At 38.5% G+C, this 27580-nt stretch overlaps 1 protein-coding gene across 1 annotated transcript in view; it reads left to right on the top strand.

Moving 5' to 3' along the window:
• Positions 1 to 27580, top strand: part of cacna1ba (calcium channel, voltage-dependent, N type, alpha 1B subunit, a) — a 380512-nt gene that overhangs the window by 269213 nt on the left and 83719 nt on the right. The window contains exons 27-29 of the mRNA XM_060907396.1: positions 2622 to 2782; positions 5035 to 5172; positions 23193 to 23394. Coding sequence (XP_060763379.1) covers positions 2622 to 2782; positions 5035 to 5172; positions 23193 to 23394 — 501 coding nt within the window. The remainder of the gene's footprint in view (positions 1 to 2621; positions 2783 to 5034; positions 5173 to 23192; positions 23395 to 27580) is intronic.

The raw sequence follows: 27580 nt of genomic DNA, 5'->3' as shown, positions 1-27580 counted from the left end.
CACACGTTGTCTTAAAGATATGAAGTTTATCTTTTCCTGTTGAAAAACTCATTTTTCATATGAAATACATCACGGAGCTGAATGACATCTCATCTCATCTCATTATCTCTAGCCGCTTTATCCTTCTACAGGGTCGCAGGCAAGCTGGAGCCTATCCCAGCTGACTACGGGCGAAAGGCGGGGTACACCCTGGACAAGTCGCCAGGTCATCACAGGGCTGACACATAGACACAGACAACCATTCACACTCACATTCACACCTACGCTCAATTTAGAGTCACCAGTTAACCTAACCTGCATGTCTTTGGACTGTGGGGGAAACCGGAGCACCCGGAGGAAACCCACGCGGACACGGGGAGAACATGCAAACTCCGCACAGAAAGGCCCTCGCCGGCCCCGGGGCTCGACCCCAGGACCTTCTTGCTGTGAAGCGACAGTGCTAACCACTACACCACCGTGCCGCCCACATCAAATACTTTCATTCCATATTTAGTTGCTTTTTTTTGTATTTTTGGGGTTTGTTTTCGAGTAGAGTTTTTATTTCATTCTCTGTTGGTTCAGCAACACGCTCCACCATTTTGTTTTTCTCTACTCATGGTGTATGAGCTGATATCCTAGTAGTAGAGTAGCCAATCAGAGTGCGCGATTTATCATATCCAGTGAATGTGGATAGAATAATTATATATAAATACTGTAGTTGCTTCTGTAAATTGGAGCATCCAACAAAAAAAAAAAAAATGGACGATTCATACAATGAGTTCTTTCTTCACGTTTTATTTATACACGACAAAATAACTGAATTCTGTAACCTGATTAGTCAGAAGGACCTGATTCATTTTCTGTAAAAGCAGCTCTGACTGCACAAAAAAAAAATCACTGGTATATACAGTATTAATGTATTTGTGTTTTGTGAGGAGATTTTGGAAGGAGTCTCCAGTGTTAGTTTTGATACAGTCAGAGGTAAAGCTGTAACTTTAGGACTTCAGGCTTTGGGGTTTATCAATAAAATGACAAGCTGCATTTTTCCTGTTTTCAAGAAAGAGAAAAAAGTGACTTTTTATAGCTGTAATAACAGGAACTAACTACTACTTTTTTTTTTTACAACCTTAAATGTAACTTTAAATGGATTAGAAAATGACATTCTTAATAATTCATAAAACAAAATGCTCGTGTTGGCAAATTGCTGTGAGGGGGAAAACATTCTGGGACATGCTGTTATTGGAAAATAATTTTCAGAGTGGTATTGGAAAATTGGAAAAACCTCAAAACTTGGTAATGCATTGATGATTGTTTTCCTATAATGGCAGGCCCCATGTGTTTTATTCCATATAATATTAATATTGACTTTAAATAGCATTCCATAGTTTTGGTACGTGATTAAATTACATTAACTAATGCATAAAATACTACTTCTTGCCAGAAGAGCTATCACAAAAATAAATAAATAAATAAATAAATACTTAGAAAAATAAGACATGTCTCTGTTTGGACAGTCTCCTACAGACTGACCAATTATGGTTTTAGGTCTTTTTCTTCATATGCTCCGTTTCTTTGGAATAACTTGCCTGACCATGTGCGCATTTCCAAGAACGTTAATGTTTTCGAAGCCAGACTTAAGATGCATCTTTTTAGGCTCGCTTTCAATCTATAGCTGTTTAGTCTTTAGTTATTAGCCTTTTTAATTAGTTATTGAATTATTATTTACTAGTTTGTGATTGTAAAGCGCTTAGAGCATATTTGTATAGGTGCTATATAAATTGTATATTATTATTATTATTATTCATCTCATCTCATTATCTCTAGCCGCTTTATCCTGTTCTACAGGGTCGCAGGCAAGCTGGAGCCTATCCCAGCTGACTACGGGCGAGAGGCGGGGTACACCCTGGACAAGTCGCCAGGTCATCACAGGGCTGACACATAGACACAGACAACCATTCACACTCACATTCACACCTACGGTCAATTTAGAGTCGCCAGTTAACCTAACCTGCATGTCTTTGGACTGTGGGGGAAACCGGAGCACCCGGAGGAAACCCACGCGGACACGGGGAGAACATGCAAACTCCACACAGAAAGGCCCTCGCCGGCCACGGGGCTCGAACCCGGACCTTCTTGCTGTGAGGCGACAGCGCTAACCACTACACCACCGTGCCGCCATTATTATTATTATTATTATTGGACAAAGTCCACCCCTCGTGCAGATTTCTAAGCTGCACTCAAGTGACATCGTTCTGAGCTCTGAATACACATTTTTCATACTTCTTCCCCATATCATAGACATCATTCAAATCAATCAAAGTCCTTCCCACGCCATGTGGCACATAGGGCGGTGCCGATCTCCGTTTCCATAGCCCTCAGCCTCCCGCCTAATACATAGCTAGGGTTACAGTGGGGGGCTAGTCCTCTGGTAACCGTGAGAGTTTGACTCCCCACTCGCATCTGTATTGCAGCGTGCCTTGCCAGACGGCAGGAGGCACCATTTTTATGATGATCTTTGGTCATAGACTTCATTCCCCCTGAATATGGTCCTATACTGTCTAAATCAACCATCACAGCACCCCATAACTGCATTAGAGCATCAGCTGGCTCGCATTAATGTTGCGTCGGTGTTTTTCCTGTAGGCCGTGTTCGACTGTGTGGTGAACTCCCTGAAGAACGTGCTGAATATCCTCATCGTCTACATCCTCTTCATGTTCATCTTCGCCGTCATTGCCGTGCAGCTTTTCAAGGGCAAGTTCTTCTACTGCACAGATGAGTCCAAAGGCCTGGAGAGGGACTGCAGGTAGAGTCAATCACCACTGCACTGAACTCACAGCGCTCGCATCTGCAGCTCCCCCTGAAGGCACATAGTGGGACAGTCCTTCTCTAACACTTCCAAGGAAGAGAAAGCAGTCAAGCTTAAAAGAGATTAAAGTCGTCAAGCGGAAAAGAAGTAAAGACGATCACTGGACCAGATAGGATTTTAAGTCTAGAGACAGGAGTAATTACAGAGCAAAAGTGAGCACGCCCCATGGTTTCTGGTGAAAAAAAAATTTAAATTCACTTCTAATTTAGAAGTTATTCATAAGACGCAGTATGAGTGTTTGTAGTGATGAGGCAACTGTTCAAAATGGAAGGTAAAATGGGTTGAAAAGGAATATTTAGAGGAGCCTCTCAGTCTACAGCTAATATATATTACAAATTTGAAGATCTGAAAAGCGGATAAAGGCAGTATTACAACCCTGATTCCAAAAAAGTTGGGACAAAGTACAAATTGTAAATAAAAACGGAATGCAATGATGTGGAAGTTTCAAAATTCCATATTTTATTCAGAATAGAACATAGATGACATATCAAATGTTTAAACTGAGAAAATGTATCATTTAAAGAGAAAAATTAGGTGATTTTAAATTTCATGACAACAACACATCTCAAAAAAGTTGGGACAAGGCCATGTTTCCCACTGTGAGACATCCCCTTTTCTCTTTACAACAGTCTGTAAACGTCTGGGGACTGAGGAGACAAGTTGCTCAAGTTTCGGGATAGGAATGTTAACCCATTCTTGTCTAATGTAGGATTCTAGTTGCTCAACTGTCTTAGGTCTTTTTTGTCGTATCTTCCGTTTTATGATGCACCAAATGTTTTCTATGGGTGAAAGATCTGGACTGCAGGCTGGCCAGTTCAGTACCCGGACCCTTCTTCTACGCAGCCATGATGCTGTAATTGATGCAGTATGTGGTTTGACATTGTCATGTTGGAAAATGCAAGGTCTTCCCTGAAAGAGACGTCGTCTGGATGGGAGCATATGTTGCTCTAGAACCTGGATATACCTTTCAGCATTGATGGTGTCTTTCCAGATGTGTAAGCTGCCCATGCCACACGCACTAATGCAACCCCATACCATCAGAGATGCAGGCTTCTGAACTGAGCGCTGATAACAACTTGGGTCGTCCTTCTCCTCTTTAGTCCGAATGACACGGCGTCCCTGATTTCCATAAAGAACTTCAAATTTTGATTCGTCTGACCACAGAACAGTTTTCCACTTTGCCACAGTCCATTTTAAATGAGCCTTGGCCCAGAGAAGACGTCTGCGCTTCTGGATCATGTTTAGATACGGCTTCTTCTTTGAACTATAGAGTTTTAGCTGGCAACGGCGGATGGCACGGTGAATTGTGTTCACAGATAATGTTCTCTGGAAATATTCCTGAGCCCATTTTGTGATTTCCAATACAGAAGCATGCCTGTATGTGATGGGGTGCCGTCTAAGGGCCCGAAGATCACAGGCACCCAGTATGGTTTTCCGGCCTTGACCCTTACGCACAGAGATTCTTCCAGATTCTCTGAATCTTTTGATGATATTATGCACTGTAGATGATGATATGTTCAAACTCTTTGCAATTTTACACTGTCGAACTCCTTTCTGATATTGCTCCACTATTTGTCGGCGCAGAATTAGGGGGATTGGTGATCCTCTTCCCATCTTTACTTCTGAGAGCCGCTGCCACTCCAAGATGCTCTTTTTATACCCAGTCATGTTAATGACCTATTGCCAACTGACCTAATGAGTTGCAATTTGGTCCTCCAGCTGTTCCTTTTTTGTACCTTTAACTTTTCCAGCCTCTTATTGCCCCTGTCCCAACTTTTTTGAGATGTGTTGCTGTCATGAAATTTCAAATGAGCCAATATTTGGCATGAAATTTCAAAATGTCTCACTTTCGACATTTGATATGTTGTCTATGTTCTATTGTGAATACAATATCAGTTTTTGAGATTTGTAAATTATTACATTCCGTTTTTATTTACAATTTGTACTTTGTCCCAACTGTTTTGGAATCGGGGTTGTACTTTATTTTCCAGATTTTGTCATGACCGATATCCATGAAGTTTGTTCTGTTGTTTGTACTTCTGTGAATCATAACACACACACCTGCCTTGTTGTTGTAAATTAAATTAACTCTTTGTCTGATTCATTTTGACCTAAATGTGTGCAAACTTTTGAACTGTATACCTGTTGATAAAAAATAAATGAGATATTTCTGTGGTTTTTTTTTTTAGAGGGCAGTTTCTGGACTACGATAAACAGGAGGTCTCAGCCCAGTCCAGAGAGTGGAAGAAATATGACTTTCACTATGATAACGTGCTCTGGGCCTTTCTCACACTCTTCACTGTATCCACAGGAGAGGGATGGCCTACGTGAGTATATACACACACAATACCAATTAAAACCTTTTGAACACTCCTTTATTTGAGTACTTTTGCTCGAATTTCAATAGGTCTTAAACAAGTACAAATGAACTGATAGATATTTGTAATTTCTCATTTTATAGGAAATAACCTTGAATTTGCTGGAACAGGACAAGGACAATCTTGATTACTCGAATTAGCCACTTGTAGCACACCACAAGCACTTAGTCTTTTATCTGCAAGCTTTAATTAACTGCAGAATGTACCTGCTTTTAATAATATACTCGTTAAGAGTGCTTTCTTAGATTTCACTGTGTTGTTTTTTTTTTTTTGTCTGCAGTTTTCCGAGATGCATAAGAACATTTTATATTTCACCTGTAGCATTTACAATTTGCGATCCCTTGCTACAGCTGACACAACGGCATTTGACAACAAAGACAATAAAATCTGTGAGATGGAACAGTCAATTTGGTGAAAGGGAAAAGATTATTATTATTATAATTATTAATATCGGCACTTATTCAATGTCACTTTGACTATGCTTGCACATCATGGTAGGGCTTTGACTTCGAACTTCGATATTCGAATACAATTCGAATGTTGTGAAAAAAAGAGATGTTCGAACGAATATTAGGCAGCTCTAAATATTCGAACCTGTATATGGTATCATTAGGCATAATTCTTTTATTTTTGTGAATGTGGTTGTAAACGTTTTCAGTTCAGGTCGCAGGTTTTTTTTTTAACGTCTGTGGAATTTATGTGAATCGCGAAGGTCATTGTCTTTTGTCTTATCTGGGCACCTGTAGACGTTAGCGTCAAGCTGACTATGCGACACTGCGCAGTAATGCTTTCATGCGCTGTTATTTTTGTCAACTTGGGATAGTTGCTAAAAAAAAAAAAACTATTAGCTTACTTGCGCAAGTAGCCTATAGGCCTAAATTAATTTAGCCTACACATGGTGGAATTTACATACCATGAAGTTCATAAGTTAACGAAGTGAGCACGTAAAACTAATCTGTGATCTTATAACATATCGTGTCCGTGTTTGTTTGAATTGTGAATCAGAGACGCGAGCAGGAAGCAGTGACATGACAGCTGACACCGGTCTCATTCAAAACAAACACTCTCAAAAGCCAACACGAATGGGCTCGGAACGGCAGTGTTATAAACTCACAGATTAGGTGTAGGCCTAGCAGTACCTGCTCATTTTGTAAACGTTCCCCTTTGATTGTCAGTGAGGCTACAGTTTAGAGGCTTTCATCAGTACAAGCAACCAGGAAACCGAAGGAACAGCGTTTCACACAAAAAAGGCAACGGACAAACGACGAAGTTTGTGGATTATGTAACGTTAAAAGTGTCAGCCGATATAATGTCAATTACTACGACACTGCACGTTTCATTAGTAGTGGTTGTAAAAACACGCCTGAATATTTCGTATTTCCTGCACGTAATCTTATTGACATTGACTGAACACTGCCCCCTGGTGGACTGAATATCATATTTAATTTTGATGCCGAGGTGTTAGTGAGGCATTTAAGAATAATATAATTAATAAAAGTTCGAATACTATTCGAATGTCTAGATTAATTTCCAAATGAACTTCGAATATGATTTTTGGGCCAAGGTCAAAGCCCTACATCATGGTACTCTGGTTTAACCAAGAGATATAAGGTGAGGTTACAGTGTCCAAAAAAAAAAGTCAAAGTCCTTCCCACACCACTATGGCGCATTTGGCGGCGCCGATCTCCGTTTCGCAGCCCTCCGCCTCTTGCCTATATTACATAGGCTAGGGTTACAGTGGGGGCTAGTCCTCTGGTAACCGCAAGAGTTTGACTCCCCACTCGCATCTGTATTGCAGCGTGCCTTGCCAGTAGGCACCATTTTTATGATGGTCTTTGGTATGACCCGACCGTGAGTAGAACTCCCAATCGAGAGGCGGACACGTTAACCACTAGGCCACTCACCGGTTGGTTGCAGTGTACCCACAATAAAATTATTCTGTTCCTTTTGAACGCATCGGCCAGAAAACATATATCAGTGCCCAGGAGTTTGAGGTGGTTGGTATGTTGCCAGTGGAATTACGTGTTAAACAGCTAAAATTAAATATGGTGTATAACATCTACAACGAAACTGCACCAAGCTGTTTGATGACACCATTCAAATTAACACGTCATCTCCACAGCATTACTACAAGACGTAGTGCTACATCCTTCCACATCCCTAGAGTAAATTCTCATGGTAAAACATCATTCTTTTATTCTAGCATTTTATTACCATCAAATGTCAAAGGTGCGAAGAGTGAATCTCCGTTCAAATTTCTAGTTAAAAGGTTTTTATTTCAAAGTCTTAACAGACAAGAATCCAGTCATTTTGTATTTTATTAAACGTAATTTTCCACTTTTAATATAGCTCTCTACTTACCTATTGATAAATATTTTTTAATTGGTGCTAGTGAACTATGCTACATGTATTTTTTTTTTTTAAATAATGGACCACAAGGCGGCACGGTGGTGTAGTGGTTAGCACTGTCGCCTCACAGCAAGAAGGTCCGGGTTCGAGCCCCGTGGCCGGCAAGGGCCTTTCTGTGTGGAGTTTGCATGTTCTCCCCGTGTCCGTGTGGGTTTCCTCCGGGTGCTCTGGTTTCCCCCACAGTCCAAAGACATGCAGGTTAGGTTAACTGGTGACTCTAAATTGACCGTAGGTGTGAATGTGAGTGTGAATGGTTGTCTGTGTCTATGTGTCAGCCCTGTGATGACCTGGCAACTTGTCCAGGGTGTACCCCGCCTTTCGCCCGTAGTCAGCTGGGATAGGCTCCAGCTTGCCTGCGACCCTGTAGAACAGGATAAAGCGGCTACAGATAATGAGATGAATGGACCACAATGGAAATAAGTACATTTATTTTTTTCGCGGTCCAGTTTCCATCAAATCCCGCGCTCTGTTTGGCTGGCGAGCGCGGTTATGGACCCCGGTTACGGACCTCTGGTGACTCGCTCGTTCACAACAACAACAAACATAGTAGCATTTTTTGTCAACATTTATCTTTTTTTATAAGATTTATTTATAAGATTATCAAAAATATACATTTTTGCCAGCATTTCTCAGGAGAATAGCATTAAATTTACAGCATGGATAGCGATAACGACAGTGTTCACAGCGAAAGCGAGTTTTACTACCCTGAGGAAGAAGAAATAAAAGAAAACATTTCAGGAGAAAGTTAAAAACCTGTAACTGTTGCTAACGCCGAGCAAAAACATGGCTGAATCCTGAATGACTCAATTTTGTATAAATAGGGGACTACATAGGTGGCAAAATGTAGGTTTTTTTTTTTCCTGCCATGGAAGTGCACTTGTATACCGAGGAGGAAGCCATTTGCATTACAGCCGTGAATGAGGATTCAAAATGGCGCCTCGGCTCGGTTTTCCCTTTCGGGCGCTCTCGTTTTCTGTTAGAATTTGGTAAAGAAAAAAATAAATATATTATTTACCAGCTTAAGGTCGGTCCGTATGGTGAAATACCGTGACCTCGGCCTTGAATACTGACCTCGGCCCAGAGGGCCTCGCTCAGTACTTTCAAGACCTCGGTCACGGTATTTCACGATACGGAACTCCCAACTGGTAAATAATATATATGTACTTTCTTGTGTCATCCATATATTATTATGTTATTTGTCCTAACATTTTAATATAGAATAAACAAATCAAATAAAAAAAAAAGGATTCAAGACGTTGAAGACGCACATCTGCTTCTCATAGCACTTACTTTTATAGCAACTGTATTTAACTAGGTGAAATTTGCAAGCTTCAGTCTTGTGAGAAAATAAGTGGGCGGGACGTTAGTTGGTTGGTTGAGTAAAAAAAAAAAATGGAGGAGCTGGTTATTATTTGTAGTGGACACAGTGGATGCTTTCCTTGCAGTTCTTTACTGATTCTTTGCATACATATGCAAGCAAAAAAAAAGGGTATCTAGCTGACAATCCACCAAGTTTTATGGTTATTTAACACAAAAGTCTTTCAGCACAAATTTAAAATCTTTTAGGACAAATCCAGCGTTTTTTAGCACAAATTCTAAAGTCTCTTAGCACAACTCTAAGTTCTTTAGCACAAGATCCAAGAACACTTAATATTTATTATGAATACTTCCTGATCATGTTTAAAGATGTTTGATGGATTTTTTTAATGAAAGTTGCCGAGATTACGATCGAAAACGAGCAATTGTATTTCCCCCACTCCGCCATCTTGAAACGGCTATGTTTGATGTAGCTCATGTGTTAGTCACCAATCCTTCCTCCAAATTATTTAACACAGCACGTATGCTGACCCAGTACACCGCTCCAGCCAGCTTTCTTTGTTTTGTCAGGTTTTTGTCTTTATTAAAGTGCTAAGCTTAAATTATTTCATATTTATTATTTGCTAATTTGATAAAGAGTAATTATTGACAATCATTTGAATTTGTGATATGATCAGAAGTGACTGAAGTTATCTATGAAGGTGTCCACAATTCAAGGTTTGTTATGGTTTAACTACAAATATCTAAAGACACCAAAGAATCGGATGTTCAGTCCACGTTTCAGGGATCAACAACTGATCCTTAATGTGCACAGCAGCAGAAATTCCGGCTTTCAGTCCCTAAGCAATTATAATAAACCCCTTCCTATATCAAGATAAGTATTTTTTTTTATTATTGTGACCATAATCCAAAGTAGTGCTAAAGAACATAGAGTTGTGCTAAGAGACTTTAGAACTTGTGCTAAAAGACTTGTGCTAAAAGACTTTGGATTAGTGCTAAAAGACTTTGGATTAGTGCTAAAAGTCTTTAGATTAGTGGTAAAAGACATTGGATTAGTGCTAAAAGACTTTGGAACTTGTGCTAAAAGACTTTAGGTTAGTGCTAAAAGACTTTGGATTAGTGCTAAAAGACTTTGGATTAGTGCTAAAATACTTTGGATTAGTGCTAAAAGTCTTTAGATTAGTGGTAAAAGACATTGGATTAGTGCTAAAAGACTTTGGATTAGTGCTAAAAGACTTTGGATTAGTGGTAAAAGACATTGGATTAGTGCTAAAAGACTTTGGAACTTGTGCTAAAAGACTTTAGGTTAGTGCTAAAAGACTTTGGATTAGTGCTAAAAGACTTTGGATTAGTGCTAAAAGACTTGTGCTAAAAGACTTTGGATTAGTGCTAAAAGACTTTAGATTAGTGCTAAAAGACTTTAGTGCTAAAAGACTTTGGATTAGTGCTAAAAGACTTTAGATTAGTGCTAAAAGACTTTGGATTAGTGCTAAAAGACTTTAGTGCTAAAAGACTTTGGATTAGTGCTAAAAGTCTTTAGATTAGTGCTAAAAGTCTTTGGATTAGTGCTAAAAGACTTTGGAACTTGTGCTAAAAGACTTTGGAACTTGTGCTAAAAGACTTTGGAACTTGTGCTAAAAGACTTTGGGTTAGTGCTAAAAGACTTTGGAACTTGTGCTAAAAGACTTTGGGTTAGTGCTAAAAGACTTTGGAACTTGTGCTAAAAGACTTTGGATTAGTGCTAAAAGACTTTGGATTAGTGGTAAAAGACATTGGATTAGTGCTAAAAGACTTTGGAACTTGTGCTAAAAGACTTTGGAACTTGTGCTAAAAGACTTTGGGTTAGTGCTAAAAGACTGGATTAGTGCTAAAAGACTTTGGATTAGTGCTAAAAGTCTTTAGATTAGTGGTAAAAGACATTGGATTAGTGCTAAAAGACTTTGGAACTTGTGCTAAAAGACTTTAGGTTAGTGCTAAAAGACTTTGGATTAGTGCTAAAAGACTTTGGATTAGTGCTAAAAGACTTTGGATTAGTGCTAAAATACTTTGGATTAGTGCTAAAAGTCTTTAGATTAGTGGTAAAAGACATTGGATTAGTGCTAAAAGACTTTGGAACTTGTGCTAAAAGATTTTGGATTAGTGCTAAAAGACTTTGGATTAGTGCTAAAAGACTTTGGATTAGTGGTAAAAGACATTGGATTAGTGCTAAAAGACTTTGGAACTTGTGCTAAAAGACTTTGGAACTTGTGCTAAAAGACTTTGGGTTAGTGCTAAAAGACTGGATTAGTGCTAAAAGACTTTGGATTAGTGCTAAAAGTCTTTAGATTAGTGGTAAAAGACATTGGATTAGTGCTAAAAGACTTTGGAACTTGTGCTAAAAGACTTTAGGTTAGTGCTAAAAGACTTTGGATTAGTGCTAAAAGACTTTGGATTAGTGCTAAAATACTTTGGATTAGTGCTAAAAGTCTTTAGATTAGTGGTAAAAGACATTGGATTAGTGCTAAAAGACTTTGGATTAGTGCTAAAAGACTTTGGATTAGTGGTAAAAGACATTGGATTAGTGCTAAAAGACTTTGGAACTTGTGCTAAAAGACTTTAGGTTAGTGCTAAAAGACTTTGGATTAGTGCTAAAAGACTTTGGATTAGTGCTAAAAGACTTGTGCTAAAAGACTTTGGATTAGTGCTAAAAGACTTTAGATTAGTGCTAAAAGACTTTAGTGCTAAAAGACTTTGGATTAGTGCTAAAAGACTTTAGATTAGTGCTAAAAGACTTTGGATTAGTGCTAAAAGACTTTAGTGCTAAAAGACTTTGGATTAGTGCTAAAAGACTTTAGAACTTGTGCTAAAAGACTTGTGCTAAAAGACTTTAGATTAGTGCTAAAAGATTTTGGATTAGTGCTAAAAGACTTTCATGCTAAAAGACTTTGGATTAGTGCTAAAAGACTTTAGACTAATGCTAAAAGACTTTGGATTAGTGCTAAAAGACTTTAGAACTTGTGCTAAAAGACTTTGGATTAGTGCTAAAAGACTTTGGATTAGTGCTAAAAGACTTGTGCTAAAAGACTTTGGATTAGTGCTAAAAGACTTTGGATTAGTGCTAAAAGACTTTAGTGCTAAAAGACTTTGGAACTTGTGCTAAAAGACTTTAGATTAGTGCTAAAAGACTTTGGATTAGTGCTAAAAGACTTTAGAACTTGTGCTAAAAGACTTGTGCTAAAAGACTTTGGATTAGTGCTAAAAGACTTTGGATTAGTGCTAAAAGACTTTGGATTAGTGCTAAAAGACTTTGGAACTTGTGCTAAAAGATTTTGGATTAGTGCTAAAAGACTTTGGATTAGTGCTAAAAGACTTTGGATTAGTGGTAAAAGACTTCAGAACTTGCGCTAAAAGACTTTGGATTAGTGCTAAAAGACTTTGGATTAGTGCTAAAAGACTTTGGATTAGTGCTAAAAGACTTTGGATTAGTGCTAAAAGACTTTAGTGCTAAAAGACTTTGGATTAGTGCTAAAAGACTTTAGAACTTGTGCTAAAAGACTTGTGCTAAAAGACTTTAGATTAGTGCTAAAAGATTTTGGATTAGTGCTAAAAGACTTTCATGCTAAAAGACTTTGGATTAGTGCTAAAAGACTTTAGACTAATGCTAAAAGACTTTGGATTAGTGCTAAAAGACTTTAGAACTTGTGCTAAAAGACTTTGGATTAGTGCTAAAAGACTTTGGATTAGTGCTAAAAGACTTTAGAACTTGTGCTAAAAGACTTTAGATTAGTGCTAAAAGACTTTAGAACTTGTGCTAAAAGACTTGTGCTAAAAGACTTTGGATTAGTGCTAAAAGACTTTAGATTAGTGCTAAAAGACTTTGGATTAGTGCTAAAAGACTTTGGAACTTGTGCTAAAAGACTTGTGCTAAAAGACTTTGGATTAGTGCTAAAAGACTTTGGATTAGTGCTAAAAGACTTTGGATTAGTGCTAAAAGACTTTGGAACTTGTGCTAAAAGACTTTGGATTAGTGCTAAAAGACTTTGGATTAGTGCTAAAATACTTTGGATTAGTGCTAAAAGTCTTTAGATTAGTGGTAAAAGACATTGGATTAGTGCTAAAAGACTTTGGAACTTGTGCTAAAAGATTTTGGATTAGTGCTAAAAGACTTTGGATTAGTGCTAAAAGACTTTGGATTAGTGCTAAAAGACTTTGGAACTTGTGCTAAAAGACTTTGGAACTTGTGCTAAAAGACTTTGGGTTAGTGCTAAAAGACTGGATTAGTGCTAAAAGACTTTGGATTAGTGCTAAAAGTCTTTAGATTAGTGGTAAAAGACATTGGATTAGTGCTAAAAGACTTTGGAACTTGTGCTAAAAGACTTTAGGTTAGTGCTAAAAGACTTTGGATTAGTGCTAAAAGACTTTGGATTAGTGCTAAAATACTTTGGATTAGTGCTAAAAGTCTTTAGATTAGTGGTAAAAGACATTGGATTAGTGCTAAAAGACTTTGGATTAGTGCTAAAAGACTTTGGATTAGTGGTAAAAGACATTGGATTAGTGCTAAAAGACTTTGGAACTTGTGCTAAAAGACTTTAGGTTAGTGCTAAAAGACTTTGGATTAGTGCTAAAAGACTTTGGATTAGTGCTAAAAGACTTGTGCTAAAAGACTTTGGATTAGTGCTAAAAGACTTTAGATTAGTGCTAAAAGACTTTAGTGCTAAAAGACTTTGGATTAGTGCTAAAAGACTTTAGATTAGTGCTAAAAGACTTTGGATTAGTGCTAAAAGACTTTAGTGCTAAAAGACTTTGGATTAGTGCTAAAAGACTTTAGAACTTGTGCTAAAAGACTTGTGCTAAAAGACTTTAGATTAGTGCTAAAAGACTTTCATGCTAAAAGACTTTGGATTAGTGCTAAAAGACTTTAGACTAATGCTAAAAGACTTTGGATTAGTGCTAAAAGACTTTAGAACTTGTGCTAAAAGACTTTGGATTAGTGCTAAAAGACTTTGGATTAGTGCTAAAAGACTTGTGCTAAAAGACTTTGGATTAGTGCTAAAAGACTTTGGATTAGTGCTAAAAGACTTTAGTGCTAAAAGACTTTGGAACTTGTGCTAAAAGACTTTAGATTAGTGCTAAAAGACTTTGGATTAGTGCTAAAAGACTTTAGAACTTGTGCTAAAAGACTTGTGCTAAAAGACTTTGGATTAGTGCTAAAAGACTTTGGATTAGTGCTAAAAGACTTTGGATTAGTGCTAAAAGACTTTGGAACTTGTGCTAAAAGATTTTGGATTAGTGCTAAAAGACTTTGGATTAGTGCTAAAAGACTTTGGATTAGTGGTAAAAGACTTCAGAACTTGCGCTAAAAGACTTTGGATTAGTGCTAAAAGACTTCAGAACTTGTGCTAAAAGACTTTGGATTTGTGCTAAAAGACTTTAGAACTTGTGCTAAAAGACTTTGGATTAGTGCTAAAAGACTTTGGATTAGTGCTAAAAGACTTTGGATTAGTGCTAAAAGACTTTAGAACTTGCGCTAAAAGACTTTGGATTAGTGCTAAAAGACTTTGGATTAGTGCTAAAAGACTTGTGCTAAAAGACTTTGGAACTTGTGCTAAAAGACTTTGGAACTTGTGCTAAAAGACTTTAGAACTTGCGCTAAAAGACTTTGGATTAGTGCTAAAAGACTTTAGAACTTGCGCTAAAAGACTTTGGATTAGTGCTAAAAGACTTTGGAACTTGTGCTAAAAGATTTTGGATTAGTGCTAAAAGACTTTGGATTAGTGCTAAAAGACTTTGGATTAGTGGTAAAAGACTTCAGAACTTGCGCTAAAAGACTTTGGATTAGTGCTAAAAGACTTCAGAACTTGTGCTAAAAGACTTTGGATTTGTGCTAAAAGACTTTAGAACTTGTGCTAAAAGACTTTGGATTAGTGCTAAAAGACTTTGGATTAGTGCTAAAAGACTTTGGATTAGTGCTAAAAGACTTTAGAACTTGCGCTAAAAGACTTTGGATTAGTGCTAAAAGACTTTGGATTAGTGCTAAAAGACTTGTGCTAAAAGACTTTGGAACTTGTGCTAAAAGACTTTGGAACTTGTGCTAAAAGACTTTAGAACTTGCGCTAAAAGACTTTGGATTAGTGCTAAAAGACTTTAGAACTTGCGCTAAAAGACTTTGGATTAGTGCTAAAAGACTTTGGATTAGTGCTAAAAGACTTGTGCTAAAATACTTTGGAACTTGTGCTAAAAGACTTTGGAACTTGTGCTAAAAGACTTTAGAACTTGCGCTAAAAGACTTTGGATTAGTGTAAAAAGACTTTGGAACTTGTGCTAAAAGACTTTGGATTAGTGCTAAAAGACTTTGGAACTTGTGCTAAATGACTTTGGATTAGTGCTAAAATACTTTAGAACTTGTGCTAAAAGAATTTGGATTAGTGCTAAAAGACTTTGGATTAGTGCTAAAATACTTTAGAACTTGTGCTAAAAGACTTTGGAACTTGTGCTAAAAGACTTTGGATTAGTGCTAAAAGACTCTTGTGCTAAATAACTGGATACCTCCACCAACATTCTCTCCAGAATCATTTCGGTAATGAAATTAGAGTTACTTAGTGTTGAGTAATATTGCCGTCAAAACCACCTAAACCAAGACCAAATCATGAACGAGACCAAAGAGTATCAAGACCAAGACAAGACCCAAGCTGTGTCCGAAATCACTCACTCATTCACTACTATCCTGGGAATTCTATATAGAGGACTATATAATGAGCTCGTTGGTAAAATGAAAAAACACTTTCGGACACTACTACGCCACGCCGTTATTTACGTCATTTACTGTCGCACAATTAAAATGTGCCAGATCAGCCGGCTGGTGGGTTTCAAAATAATAAATAAATGCATGTATTTTTGTGATAAATCCATATTATACTGAGCGTATTTCCCACATTAATCAATACAAAGTACTTTGTGTCTGCTGCATCTTTCAGTTCTTTTAAGTCAAGGCTGAATACTCTTTCTTCTTTGCCGCTGCCTTTTATTGATTCAAATTTGAGGCTTTTGATTAATTCCTCGCTCTGCACTGTAACTTTTATTCTTGTATTTTATCTGTCTTATTCTATTTTAGCTTATTTTCTATTTTCTTACTATTTTTAATTGTACTTGTATGTCCGTTTATAATGTGTTTCTTCCTCCGTCCGTCCGTTCACCCCAACACACTACAGGGTGTTTGGAAAAATTTGATATCATTTCACAATCTAATAACTTCGCCAATTCTCGTTCAATTGACCTCAAATTTTAACAGCATGTGTGGAAACAGGTCAAAATTCTATGTTTAATGTTTTTTGTTTTTAGCATTTTAAGTATAGAAATGGCATTCACTGGAAAAGAAAAGGCGTTTTGTGTGTTAGGGTACGCTTGAACACAGTCGAACAAGACTGCAGCGTGCATTTATGAAAGAATTCTCTAAAAATGCACCATCTGCAATGCAGATTTGGACACGGCACAAAAAGTGCAATGAGAAGGCTGGGTTAGGGTTAGGCACGCATATTGAAAATTTGTGAAATCATTAATGGAATCTACATACCTTTTGAATTTCTCATTCAGATTTTGAGGATTAAATCTTATATTGCTCAACATTAAGTCTGTTCAGTTTCATTTGCGGAGACGGTATAGTTTCTGGGATATTTACATCTCAAATAATATCAGAAATTTTTTAAACACCCTGTGCACTATTATTGCCATTTTCGTTGCTGCACCCGGTGCTCCTCTCTGTTGTCTGCCGTATTTCTTTCAGCGCGACCGCAATGCATGATGGTATATACTGCTTGGTTAGTGACCATCGGTTGTGTACATTACTTTTCATGATACATTGTGGAATACTACGAGTCCACTATATAGAGTGTAATAATTCTGACTATACATTCAGACAGCACTACAAAATGGCAAACACGCTATATAGTCCACTATATAGTGAGTAGTGAGTGATTTTGGACACAGGGCAAGACTTTGAGGGGTTGAAATCAAGTCAAGACCAAGGGCGAGACCGAGTCAAGACCAGGACCAGACCAGTGTGTGTGTGTGAAGGGGGTGGGGGAGGGGGGACAGTTGTTAAAAGAGAACTGAAGTCATTTTTAAACTTGCTTTATTTCTTAATTAGCGTGTTGTTCAATTACATATTCGGTTTTAGTAACCTTATATCATGACTCGTATTGGCAACTAATTGCAATTAAAGTGCCATTCCACCATTGGATGTATTCTTTGGCATAAAATACAATATATTTTATGACAACATGACTAGACAGGGGGCGGCACGGTGGTGTACTGGGTAGCGCTGTCGCCTCACAGCAAGAAGGTCCTGGGTTCGAGCCCCGTGGCCGGCGAGGGCCCTTCTGTGTGGAGTTTGCATGTTCTCCCCGTGTCCGCGTGGGTTTCCTCCGGGTGCTCCGGTTTCCCCCACAGTCCAAAGACATGCAGGTTAGGTTAACTGGTGACTCTAAATTGACCGTAGGTGTGAATGTGAGTGTGAATGGTTGTCTGTGTCTATGTGTCAGCCCTGTGATGACCTGGCGACTTGTCCAGGGTGTACCCCGCCTTTCGCCCGTAGTCAGCTGGGATAGGCTCCAGCTTGCCTGCGACCCTGTAGAAGGATAAAGTGGCTAGAGATAATGAGATGAGATGAGATGACTAGACAGAGAAATCTTTTAGCTTCAAAATGATATATCAAACATAATTTTTTGACAACGACAAGTATATTAATTTTGCGGCCAAAGTCACCTACCCTTTTAATTTCCGCGCGGTAGTGAAACGTGATGTCATCGGCAGGTTCCCCTTCTTGTGTACCACGTGTCGGTCTATTTTTAGACCAGGAAACCCCCAAAGTGAGAGAGTCATTTCTCCTCGTATATGGGGGCCAAAAAAATTGCAAAAAATTTTGAGTTAATCTTTCAGTTAGCTAGATTTATTGGTATTATTTTTATCGCGTTCTATCCGCCATTGCTGATAATATGTGCCACGTCACACGTCACGTGGTACACAAGAAGGGGAACCTGCCGATGACATCACGCGCGGAAATTAAAAGGGTAGGTGACTTTGGTCGCAAAATTAATATACTTGTCGTTGTCAAAAAATTATGTTTGATATATCATTTTGAAGCTAAAAGATTTCTCTATCTAGTGATACCATTTATATATGTTGTCAAAATATATTGTATTTTATGCCAAAGAATACATCCAATGGTGGAATGGCACTTTAAATATGATACTTATCGGCCTATTCGGTTTTTAGCCGTGTTGAATTTAGTTCGTTTGGTCCACGGTAGGCGTCGCTTATCCGCGCGATCTTCGCAAGACTTGTGCGAGACTTCGAAACGTCAAGTGTCAGCCAGGTGTCAGTGCCGCCATTTTGAAAACTGTTTTCCAAACGAAATATTGCACAAAAACGAGTTTAAATGACGATTACTGCCTGCTTTTTTCAAACTTTCCTGATTGCTATCAAAACAAACAAAACTTCCGGCTTGATTACATCAGCATTCGAAAGAGGGCGCGCGCGTCTTTTGACAACGTTGGCAGATGTCTGTCACTTTGATTTCCGCTGTACGTTTTACTTCCGTCCTACGATGTCTCGCACAGGTCTCAACGAATCTCGTTTACGGCTGTTGCTTTGACATATGGACTGATATATTACAGAGCATATTTCAAACACTCATAACTTGCTATAGCAGCGACAAAATAGCCATCAAAAATGCGTTCCGATATTTAATAAAATGAGAGAAATTGAATTTTGATAATGCAAAAATTTGCCTTCAGTTCTCCTTTAACAGGAAGAAAAATTTCAACTTAGCAACGAGTCACATTATTGGTTGCATTTGAAGCAGGAAGTTTTACATCCAATCGCAGTGACGATGTTAACAAATAAATCAGACAATGCACAGGGAATTTAGTGAAATTCCTGCAGTAGTGGGGAAAATAAAATCTCTGTGTCTGAAATATGACAGAGGGGTCATTCCATGCCAAATCAACAAGAGGTTATGCTCGACCATCTCAGATTTCAATGAAATTTGGAGGGCTCAGAGATACTATTAAAAGAAGTTAATCCCCAAAACTTGAGCTTCCTATCACCAATAGTTTCAGAGATACAGGCATTTGATTTTTTTTATTTTTTTGTTTTTTGCTCAAAACATACATATTTCAAAGTGCAATATAATCTTTATTATGCAAGATAGAAACCTAAAATTTTGCACAGAGAGACTCAATGTCTTGTACTACAAGCTTCAACTTAGAATTTCAATGGTCATTGTATATTAGATGGTGATTTTAACAAGGAAATTAAAAAGACAAATTTGCATGTTTAACTCATTCTGGAAGCTTGCCTGTGGCAGTAATGCTTAAACTAAGAATGTTATTCAAATCTACACAGAAATATCTACTAATTTCAGTTTTACCAAGTCTCCACTATTCCTAGTTTGTCTGTAATAGGGTTTTGAAATTCGCTGATTTCTAAAACATGCCATTTTCAGTAGCAAGAAATCCAATGTGGGATAGCAGTTAGGAACTTGTACATTTTTTTCAGTAATCCCCGAGACCCATATTTTATATTTCCAAATTTTTGTTCTGTATCTCTCAAGTATTTTTAAACTACAGGGGTTTAAAAAATCCATTTTCACCAAATTTGAATTTTTGATATATTTTCATATAACTGATATTTGAGGGTTAATAAATGCTTCAATAAGGCTCAAGTAAGTTAGGAGACATGTTTCTTCCTCAATTTTAAATAAAATTTCAATTAATGCTCAGTATTAATTATTTGTAAATTGATTTTAATCTAAGACTGTGTAACATTAGCAATCAATGCCCAGCTATTGTGTACCAGTCAACAGCCAGCCTTATCAATATCAACACAGCACAATAGGTGACCTTTGATACCAGAACAGGTGGCTCATATCTTATAGTTTTAGGCTACATCCACACGACAACGGCAACGAGATGTTATTTAAAAATATATCGCGTCCAAATGGGCAACGATCAGTAAAATATCAGGTCCATATGGCAACGCAACGCTTGCTGAAAACGATGCAATACACATGCCACACCTCTAGGGGCGCCGTAAGACAGTCCCTTTGGAGACACCAGAACAATAGAAGAAGTAAGGACGCATGCGCATAAACTATTATGCGCGAGACTTCATATTAGCCACAAAGTCAGAAAAATCTGTTCGTAAAATTACGTTATAATGACCAAATACAATGAAAAGTATTTTTCCAGTCTCACCTGTGAAAGGTAATCCCATGTGATCTCGTTTGGACGGCAAACCTGTTGGTACAGTTAAACGCAGCTAATCTTTATTCTCCGCTTTGACCTATCCAATATGGCGGCGAGGATGACGTATGATTATACGCAGAAGGCAGCGTCTTTAATGGTCCAGAATAAATTGAATGCTACACGTTGATGGATTAATTTGTTGTTTCTCACCTGTGAAAGGTAATCCCATGTGATCTCGTTTGGACGGTAAACCTGTTGGTACAGTTAAACGCAGCACATGAATCTTTATTCTCCGCTTTGACCTATCCAATATGGCGGCGAGGATGACGTATGATTCTACGCGGAAGGCGGCGTCTTTAATGGTCCGGAATAAATTGAATGCTACACGTTGATGGATTAATTTGCTCTTCTACGCCCTTTTTGAGGAATGTATTTTAGGACTTAAACCAACATATGAAGAGGTGAGATCGCTCCTTTTTTTCCCTATTTTTGCTGGCGGGATTGACTCTGCCCTAAGGGCAGAGTCTCTCTCTCTCTCACTTTGCACCATTACACAATGAATATTCACAGTGAAAATATTTTGTAAGCGCGTTTCATGAACCAAGTTATAGGATTTGTTGACAACTCGCATCGAGTTCGTTACACTTCTACCCGGCGTGAAGCACTCACAGTCATGTGGTTGTGACATCATCGTAAACAAATCTGTTCTGCTCATCCAGACGACTTCACAACGGCAACGTTGCCAGATCTTTCCACTCTGGAACCCATTCTCAAAAAGATTGCGTTTTGGGCACCCAAAACGCTGGTGCCGTGTGGACGCCAGGCCGAAACGATAAGCAATTGTATCGGAGTCACCTGAATCCGTTGCCGTGTGGACAGGGCCTTAGAGTCTGTAAACTGCATACTTGTTCAGATAACATTATATTGCTTGGATTATATTAAATACATTGTAATACAGAGCACTGAGAAAATTTACCAATGTTATTAACCGAATGTGTTTCTTTGCAAGGATTGGATATTTTGAATAGTTGACTAGGGAATTTAATTGTAGTTGCTTTCAATTTGAGATCAGTATAAATGAGTTTGTTCTTCGACATCTAGAAATGGCTGAACTTCCTGCCTGTTCTATAGGAATTGGACTAAAGAAAGATTCTGACTGCCATAAACTAACATACAACAGAAATTGTAAGTTAAATACACTCTCTCAGTATAGTTTGGAGCAAATTTCATTGAAATCTGAGATGGTCGAGCATAAATTTGTCAGATATTTGTTGATTTGGCATGGAATGACCCAGAGTAAAAATGCAGTCGATTCTGAGATGAGACCGAGACCTTCAGAACGTGGCCTTGAGACTGGTTTCGAGTGCTATAACATGAGTATCGATGAGCGCTCTGAATGATCAAACTGGAATAAAACCCAAGAAACTGAAAACTATTGTCTGGTAGTGTAAATGACTTTCACACTTTTGCTAGTTATTTTTTTCCCCAAAATCCTACAAAGCAAGGCTCTGTGCTAGTCATGTTAAATTATTTCTTCTTTGCATTTCTTGTGCACTTATTTCTTATTTATGCACATTTATGCTTTTTGCATATATTTTTTTTTTCCTCAGGGTTAAAAGCCCATAAAAGCCTCACTCCACTTTAGATATCACTTTTGGCCTTTCTGTCTCAACTATGGTTTCCACTGATCTCCGTTCAAAGCTGTGTGAGATGTTTTAGAGAGCAGCTACAGTAGACACAGCTTTCCTCAGGCAGCTTCAGCTCTATACACACACACACACACACACACACACACAGAGAGAGAGAGAGAGAGAGAGAGAGAGAGAGAGAGCTGACTGAGGATGTGTCTCATGAGCCGCTTAATTCTACGGTACATGATTTATAGCTTATTTAAGTTTGAAGTGAAGTTCACAGGACTGACTCCAGACCAGGTCACCAATGCAGTTTCACCCATGTCCTCGTTCCCTTTCTGCCCTCATTTCTTGATAAAATCACGAAATGAAGTAAGTTATTAAATATTTCACTGATGCAATGATGCAAAAATGATGAACCGGTTAGTTTATAGGTGAAGCGAAGAATTAATTAAAATACGCCATGCTGCTCAGATCTGAAGCTTTGCTGCACTTTTATTACTGTAGTAGAAGTGCTGATGACATAATGTTAATAGGCATGAGATTAATGTCGTTAATTAATCTCATGCCTATTAACACGTCCGAGAGCTCTGCATTTGGCTCAGGAATAATAAAAGCGCAAGTTTTACATTAAGGCTGTGCGTAAAAATGACAAAAGATGTTTTTCCTGACATTGTAGTTCGTATTAAAGTGCATATCACGGGTAAATTCAGGAGCAAGATCAATGTAATTCTCCTGTTTTATATTAAATTTTGGTCAAATATCTGTCACATTTTGCACAATTTTTTTTTTTACCTTGCGCAATACCAGAAAAATTCAGTTGAAATCGAGCCATTTGAGGCGAATTGGTCCGCCTCTGAAAAAACTTGCCATTTGGATTTCCCGGCAAACATTAATTTTCGTGACGTTGCGTGCGGGACGCCTCCTTCTGAATCCTACGTCAGCGCTGGTTTGTTTATGAGAAAACGACCTGGTGGTTTTCTGCAAATTTCTTCAACGTTATCGCGTAATTATTAAAATGGTTAACAGATGTAGCGTAGGAGGGTGTAGCAACACCAATCATGATGGGATTAGTACTCATCGTTTTCCAAAAGACCGGACAATGAGAGAGAAATGGGAGCGCTTGGTCTACACAGGCTGTGCACTGAAACCGTGCAAAGCTCGCGCAGCCTGCTGGCGCTTCCGCAGGTGACGTCACGAATCTGGCTCCAGACTCCGTTGGGATTTTTCCAGACGTGTTTTGTTATTTTATTTTTTTTCTGCTGTAGACAGATGGCCTTGTGCAAAATTACCCTTCTGGATGAGTGTGCAAAGGGACATACTTTCATATAAAAAAAAACACAATTGGTCCAGATTATGCACTTTAATCTCGGCATGTTTGTCCTCTCAGGGTTCTGAAGCACTCTGTGGACGCCACCTTTGAGGACCAGGGTCCCAGTCCTGGCTACCGTATCGAGATGTCCATCTTCTACGTGGTCTACTTTGTTGTCTTCCCTTTCTTTTTTGTCAACATCTTTGTGGCCTTGATTATTATCACGTTCCAGGAGCAGGGAGATAAAGCCTTGTCCGAGTGTAGTTTGGAAAAAAATGAGGTAAGAACTGTTTAATCACTTTGACCAATCACAAAATTGTCGAACAGTGGGCCTCATTTATCAAACTTGATATGAACTGATTTATTCATAAGTCATTTGTATGAGTGTTTACAGGAAAATCCTGGACATACAGAAAAAAACGTTCGTGCCCTACCCATGTTCGCGAGTGTGTGTCATTTTTTTAATGCATAAGGAGGCTAATTAATTTAAACTTCAAATCATATAATTTGCATGGATTACTCATCTCATCTCATTATCTGTAGCCGCTTTATCCTGTTCTACAGGGTCGCAGGCAAGCTGGAGCCTATCCCAGCTGACTACGGGCGAGAGGCGGGGTACACCCTGGACAAGTCGCCAGGTCATCACAGGGCTGACACATAGACACAGACAACCATTCACACTCACATTCACACCTACGGTCAATTTAGAGTCACCAGTTAACCTAACCTGCATGTCTTTGGGCTGTGGGGGAAACCGGAGCACCCGGAGGAAACCCACGCGGACACAGGGAGAACATGCAAACTCCGCACAGAAAGGCCCTCGCCGGCCACGGGGCTCGAACCCGGACCTTCTTGCTGTGAGTCGACAGCGCTAACCACTACACCACCGTGCCGCCTATTCATTGAGATATTGTTTAAAATGTCACTTTTCAAAGGGGGTGGACTCATTCACGCTGAGCACTGTATGAAAACAAATTGTGTTCGTGTAACTCATTTCAATCACATGGAAACTATGTACGCATTTCAATTTAGCTAAGAATCCTAAGTTTAGAAAATTTTTGAAATCAGTCTTTTTTTTTTATTATTGGCGTGAATGAAATATTATGGCTGCATGGTGGTGTAGTGGTTAGCACTTGTCACCTCATAGCAAGACATTTCCAGGTTCTAACCTCACGGCCAACAGGGACCTTTCTGTGTGGAGTTTACATGTTCTCCCCATGTCTGCGTGGGTTTCCTCCAGGTGCTCCAGTTTCCTCCATTTCAAAGACATGCAGATTAGGTAAATACCCAGCCACTGGGGTTACACAAGCCAGTGCATGCTTAGTGCTGGTCCCAAGCCTGGATAGACTGGGGAGGGTTGCGTCAGGAAGGGCGTCCGGTGTAAAACCTATGCCAAATCTAATATGCGGAACAGGTCCTCTGTGGGGGGCGGCACGGTGGTGTAGTGGTTAGCGCTGTCGCCTCACAGCAAGAAGGTCCGGGTTCGAGCCCCGTGGCCGGCGAGGGCCTTTCTGTGCAGAGTTTGCATGTTCTCCCCGTGTCCGCGTGGGTTTCCTCCGGGTGCTCCGGTTTCCCCCACAGTCCAAAGACATGCAGGTTAGGTTAACTGGTGACTCTAAATTGACCGTAGGTGTGAATGTGAGTGTGAATGGTTGTCTGTGTCTATGTGTCGGCCCTGTGATGACCTGGCGACTTGTCCAGGGTGTACCCCGCCTTTCGCCCGTAGTCAGCTGGGATAGGTAGTCAGCTGCAACCCTGTAGAACAGGATAAAGCGGCTAGAGATAATGAGATGAGATGAGATCCTCTGTGGCGACCCCTAACGGGAGCAGTCGAAAAAAGAAGCAGCGTGAATTAAATATGAAAATATAAAGAAAGCGAGCCAATACAATCTCATAAATTAAAACAAATAAAACTAATCAAAATGTTAGCTTGGTTTGGTTTACACAAACATTTACACACAACTAAAAGATTGATAAACGAGGCTCATTAACCTTGTTTGAAAGAATTTCATCTCATCTCATTATCTCTAGCCGCTTTATCCTGTTCTACAGGGTCGCAGGCAAGCTGGAGCCTATCCCAGCTGACTACGGGCGAAAGGCGGGGTACACCCTGGACAAGTCGCCAGGTCATCACAGGGCTGACACATAGACACAGACAACCATTCACACTCACATTCACACCTACGGTCAATTTAGAGTCACCAGTTAACCTAACCTGCATGTCTTTGGACTGTGGGGGAAACCGGAGCACCCGGAGGAAACCCACGCGGACACGGGGAGAACATGCAAACTCCGCACAGAAAGGCCCTCGCCGGCCACGGGGCTCGAACCAGGACCTTCTTGCTGTGAGGCGACAGCGCTAACCACTACACCACCGTGCCGCCCTGTTTGAAAGAATATATAGTATATAGCATGAAACAAAATCACATTTTCTGTTGAGTTAAATTATCAATGAACATGTAATATTAAACCATTACAATAACCTCTCTGCAATAATAAATGGATTCATATGATTTTAATGCCCAAGAAGTTATTACGGTACAACTGCAGGAATTTCAGGATCTCAACACTTTGACACTTATTTAAAAAAAAGCCAGGATCTACAGTACTGTGCAAAAGTCTTCGGCACCCTATTGTTTTTTTCATACAGACTTTGTTATAGATTTCTATTTTGTTATTGATTTCTACATTATCAAGTCAAAACATTGCAAAAAACATTTTAGAGTCCAAACGTTCGTTTTCCAGCACAAAATTAAACGTTACAGGGAAAAAAAAGTTTGTATCTGAGTTTGTATCAGAATAAAAAAGAAAACATAATGAAGGCTGCTGGGTTTTGGTGCAAAATGAAGAAGCGAGTGTGACAAAGTGTCCAGAAGAACTGTGGCTGGTTCTGGAAGATGCTCAGTAAAACCTACATCTCATTTCCTTCCATATAAAACTGCACTCATTGGACCTCAGACTACTATTGTTTTTAACCAAAGGGTCGTCTCACACCAAATATTGACTTTGTTTCATTTATTATGGCTTACTGCTTACTGTTTATAGCTTTTTTTAATGTTGAAACATTTCATTTAATTACTTTTAAGCCATATTTGGTCTCCAGCATTTCTTTGCATGTACCGAAGACTTTTGCACCAGTACTGTATAAATCTTCATGACTGTGAAAAATTGAAAACGGGTCAATAAGTGCCTGCCAAACTTGTTCAAATTTACCACAACAATGACAATATCACACTTTATTACACATACAGGACACTTTGTCGATGGAATAAAAACGTGTTCTATTCCCTTCTAGCGGGTTTTGTTAATTTGGTTTGATAGCATGCAATATTGTTAGCATATCGCTTATCCTACATGTATTACGTCGCTCTACCCAGTGGAGAATGAGTGTTGAATATGGTTTACGATATTGCATGGTTGTCAAGACAACATGATATCACATGTCGGAGACGTAAAACTTCCGCGCTAGTTTGTAAACAAACTTGGCCACCAGATTTGCTTTGTTAAATATGGAAAATTTTGAAAGAGAAAGACGCGCCGGACACCCGAAAGGAATGTATAATAATAATAATAATAATAATAATATTGGCTGTTGAAACGAATCGAAGACGAGTTCAATATCATGCTAGCTGAATGGAATATATCTGATATACCAGGGGTTTTCAAAGTGTGGGAGAGTCAGCCCCTCCTCAGAGAGCGAATAAACAACAGCGCCCCCCCTTACAATTTTTGTTGTTGCTATACTTAATGTTCCATTCGTATTTTTAAAAAATGGTTGTTGTACACTTTTATTTTTTTCTTTTACACATTTTAAACATCTGTGCTTTTTGAAAAATCTTTTTTTACACATTTAAAACATATGAGCTTTATTAAAACATTTGTTTTTACACATTTTAAAACATCTGTGCTTTTTAAAACCTCTTTTTTACACATTTTAAACATCTTTGCTTTTTAAAACCTCTTTTTTTACACATTTTAAACATCTGTGCTTTTTAAAACCTCTTTTTTTACACATTTTAAACATCTTTGCTTTTTAAAACCTCTTTTTTACACATTTTAAACATCTGTGCTTTTTAAAACCTCTTTTTTACACATTTTAAACATCTTTGCTTTTTAAAACCTCTTTTTTACACATTTTAAACATCTGCTTTTTAAAACCTCTTTTTTACACATTTTACACATTTTAAACATCTGTGCTTTTTAAAACCTCTTTTTTTTTACACATTTTAAAACATCTGTGCTTTTTAAAACCCCTTTTTTACACATTTTAAAACATCTGCTTTTTAAAACCTCTTTTTTACACATTTTAAACATCTGTGCTTTTTAAAACCTCTTTTTTACACATTTTAAACATCTGTGCTTTTTTAAAACCTCTTTTTTTACACATTTTAAATATCTGTGCTTTTTTAAAACATCTTTTTTACACATTTTAAACATCTGTGCTTTTTAAAACCTCTTTTTTTACA

The sequence above is a fragment of the Neoarius graeffei genome, chromosome 24 (genome assembly GCF_027579695.1).
Source record: "Neoarius graeffei isolate fNeoGra1 chromosome 24, fNeoGra1.pri, whole genome shotgun sequence".
NCBI classification, from domain to species: domain Eukaryota; kingdom Metazoa; phylum Chordata; class Actinopteri; order Siluriformes; family Ariidae; genus Neoarius; species Neoarius graeffei.
The sequence above is the reverse complement of the archived record's forward strand: the minus strand, read 5'-3'. Positions and strand labels throughout refer to the sequence as shown.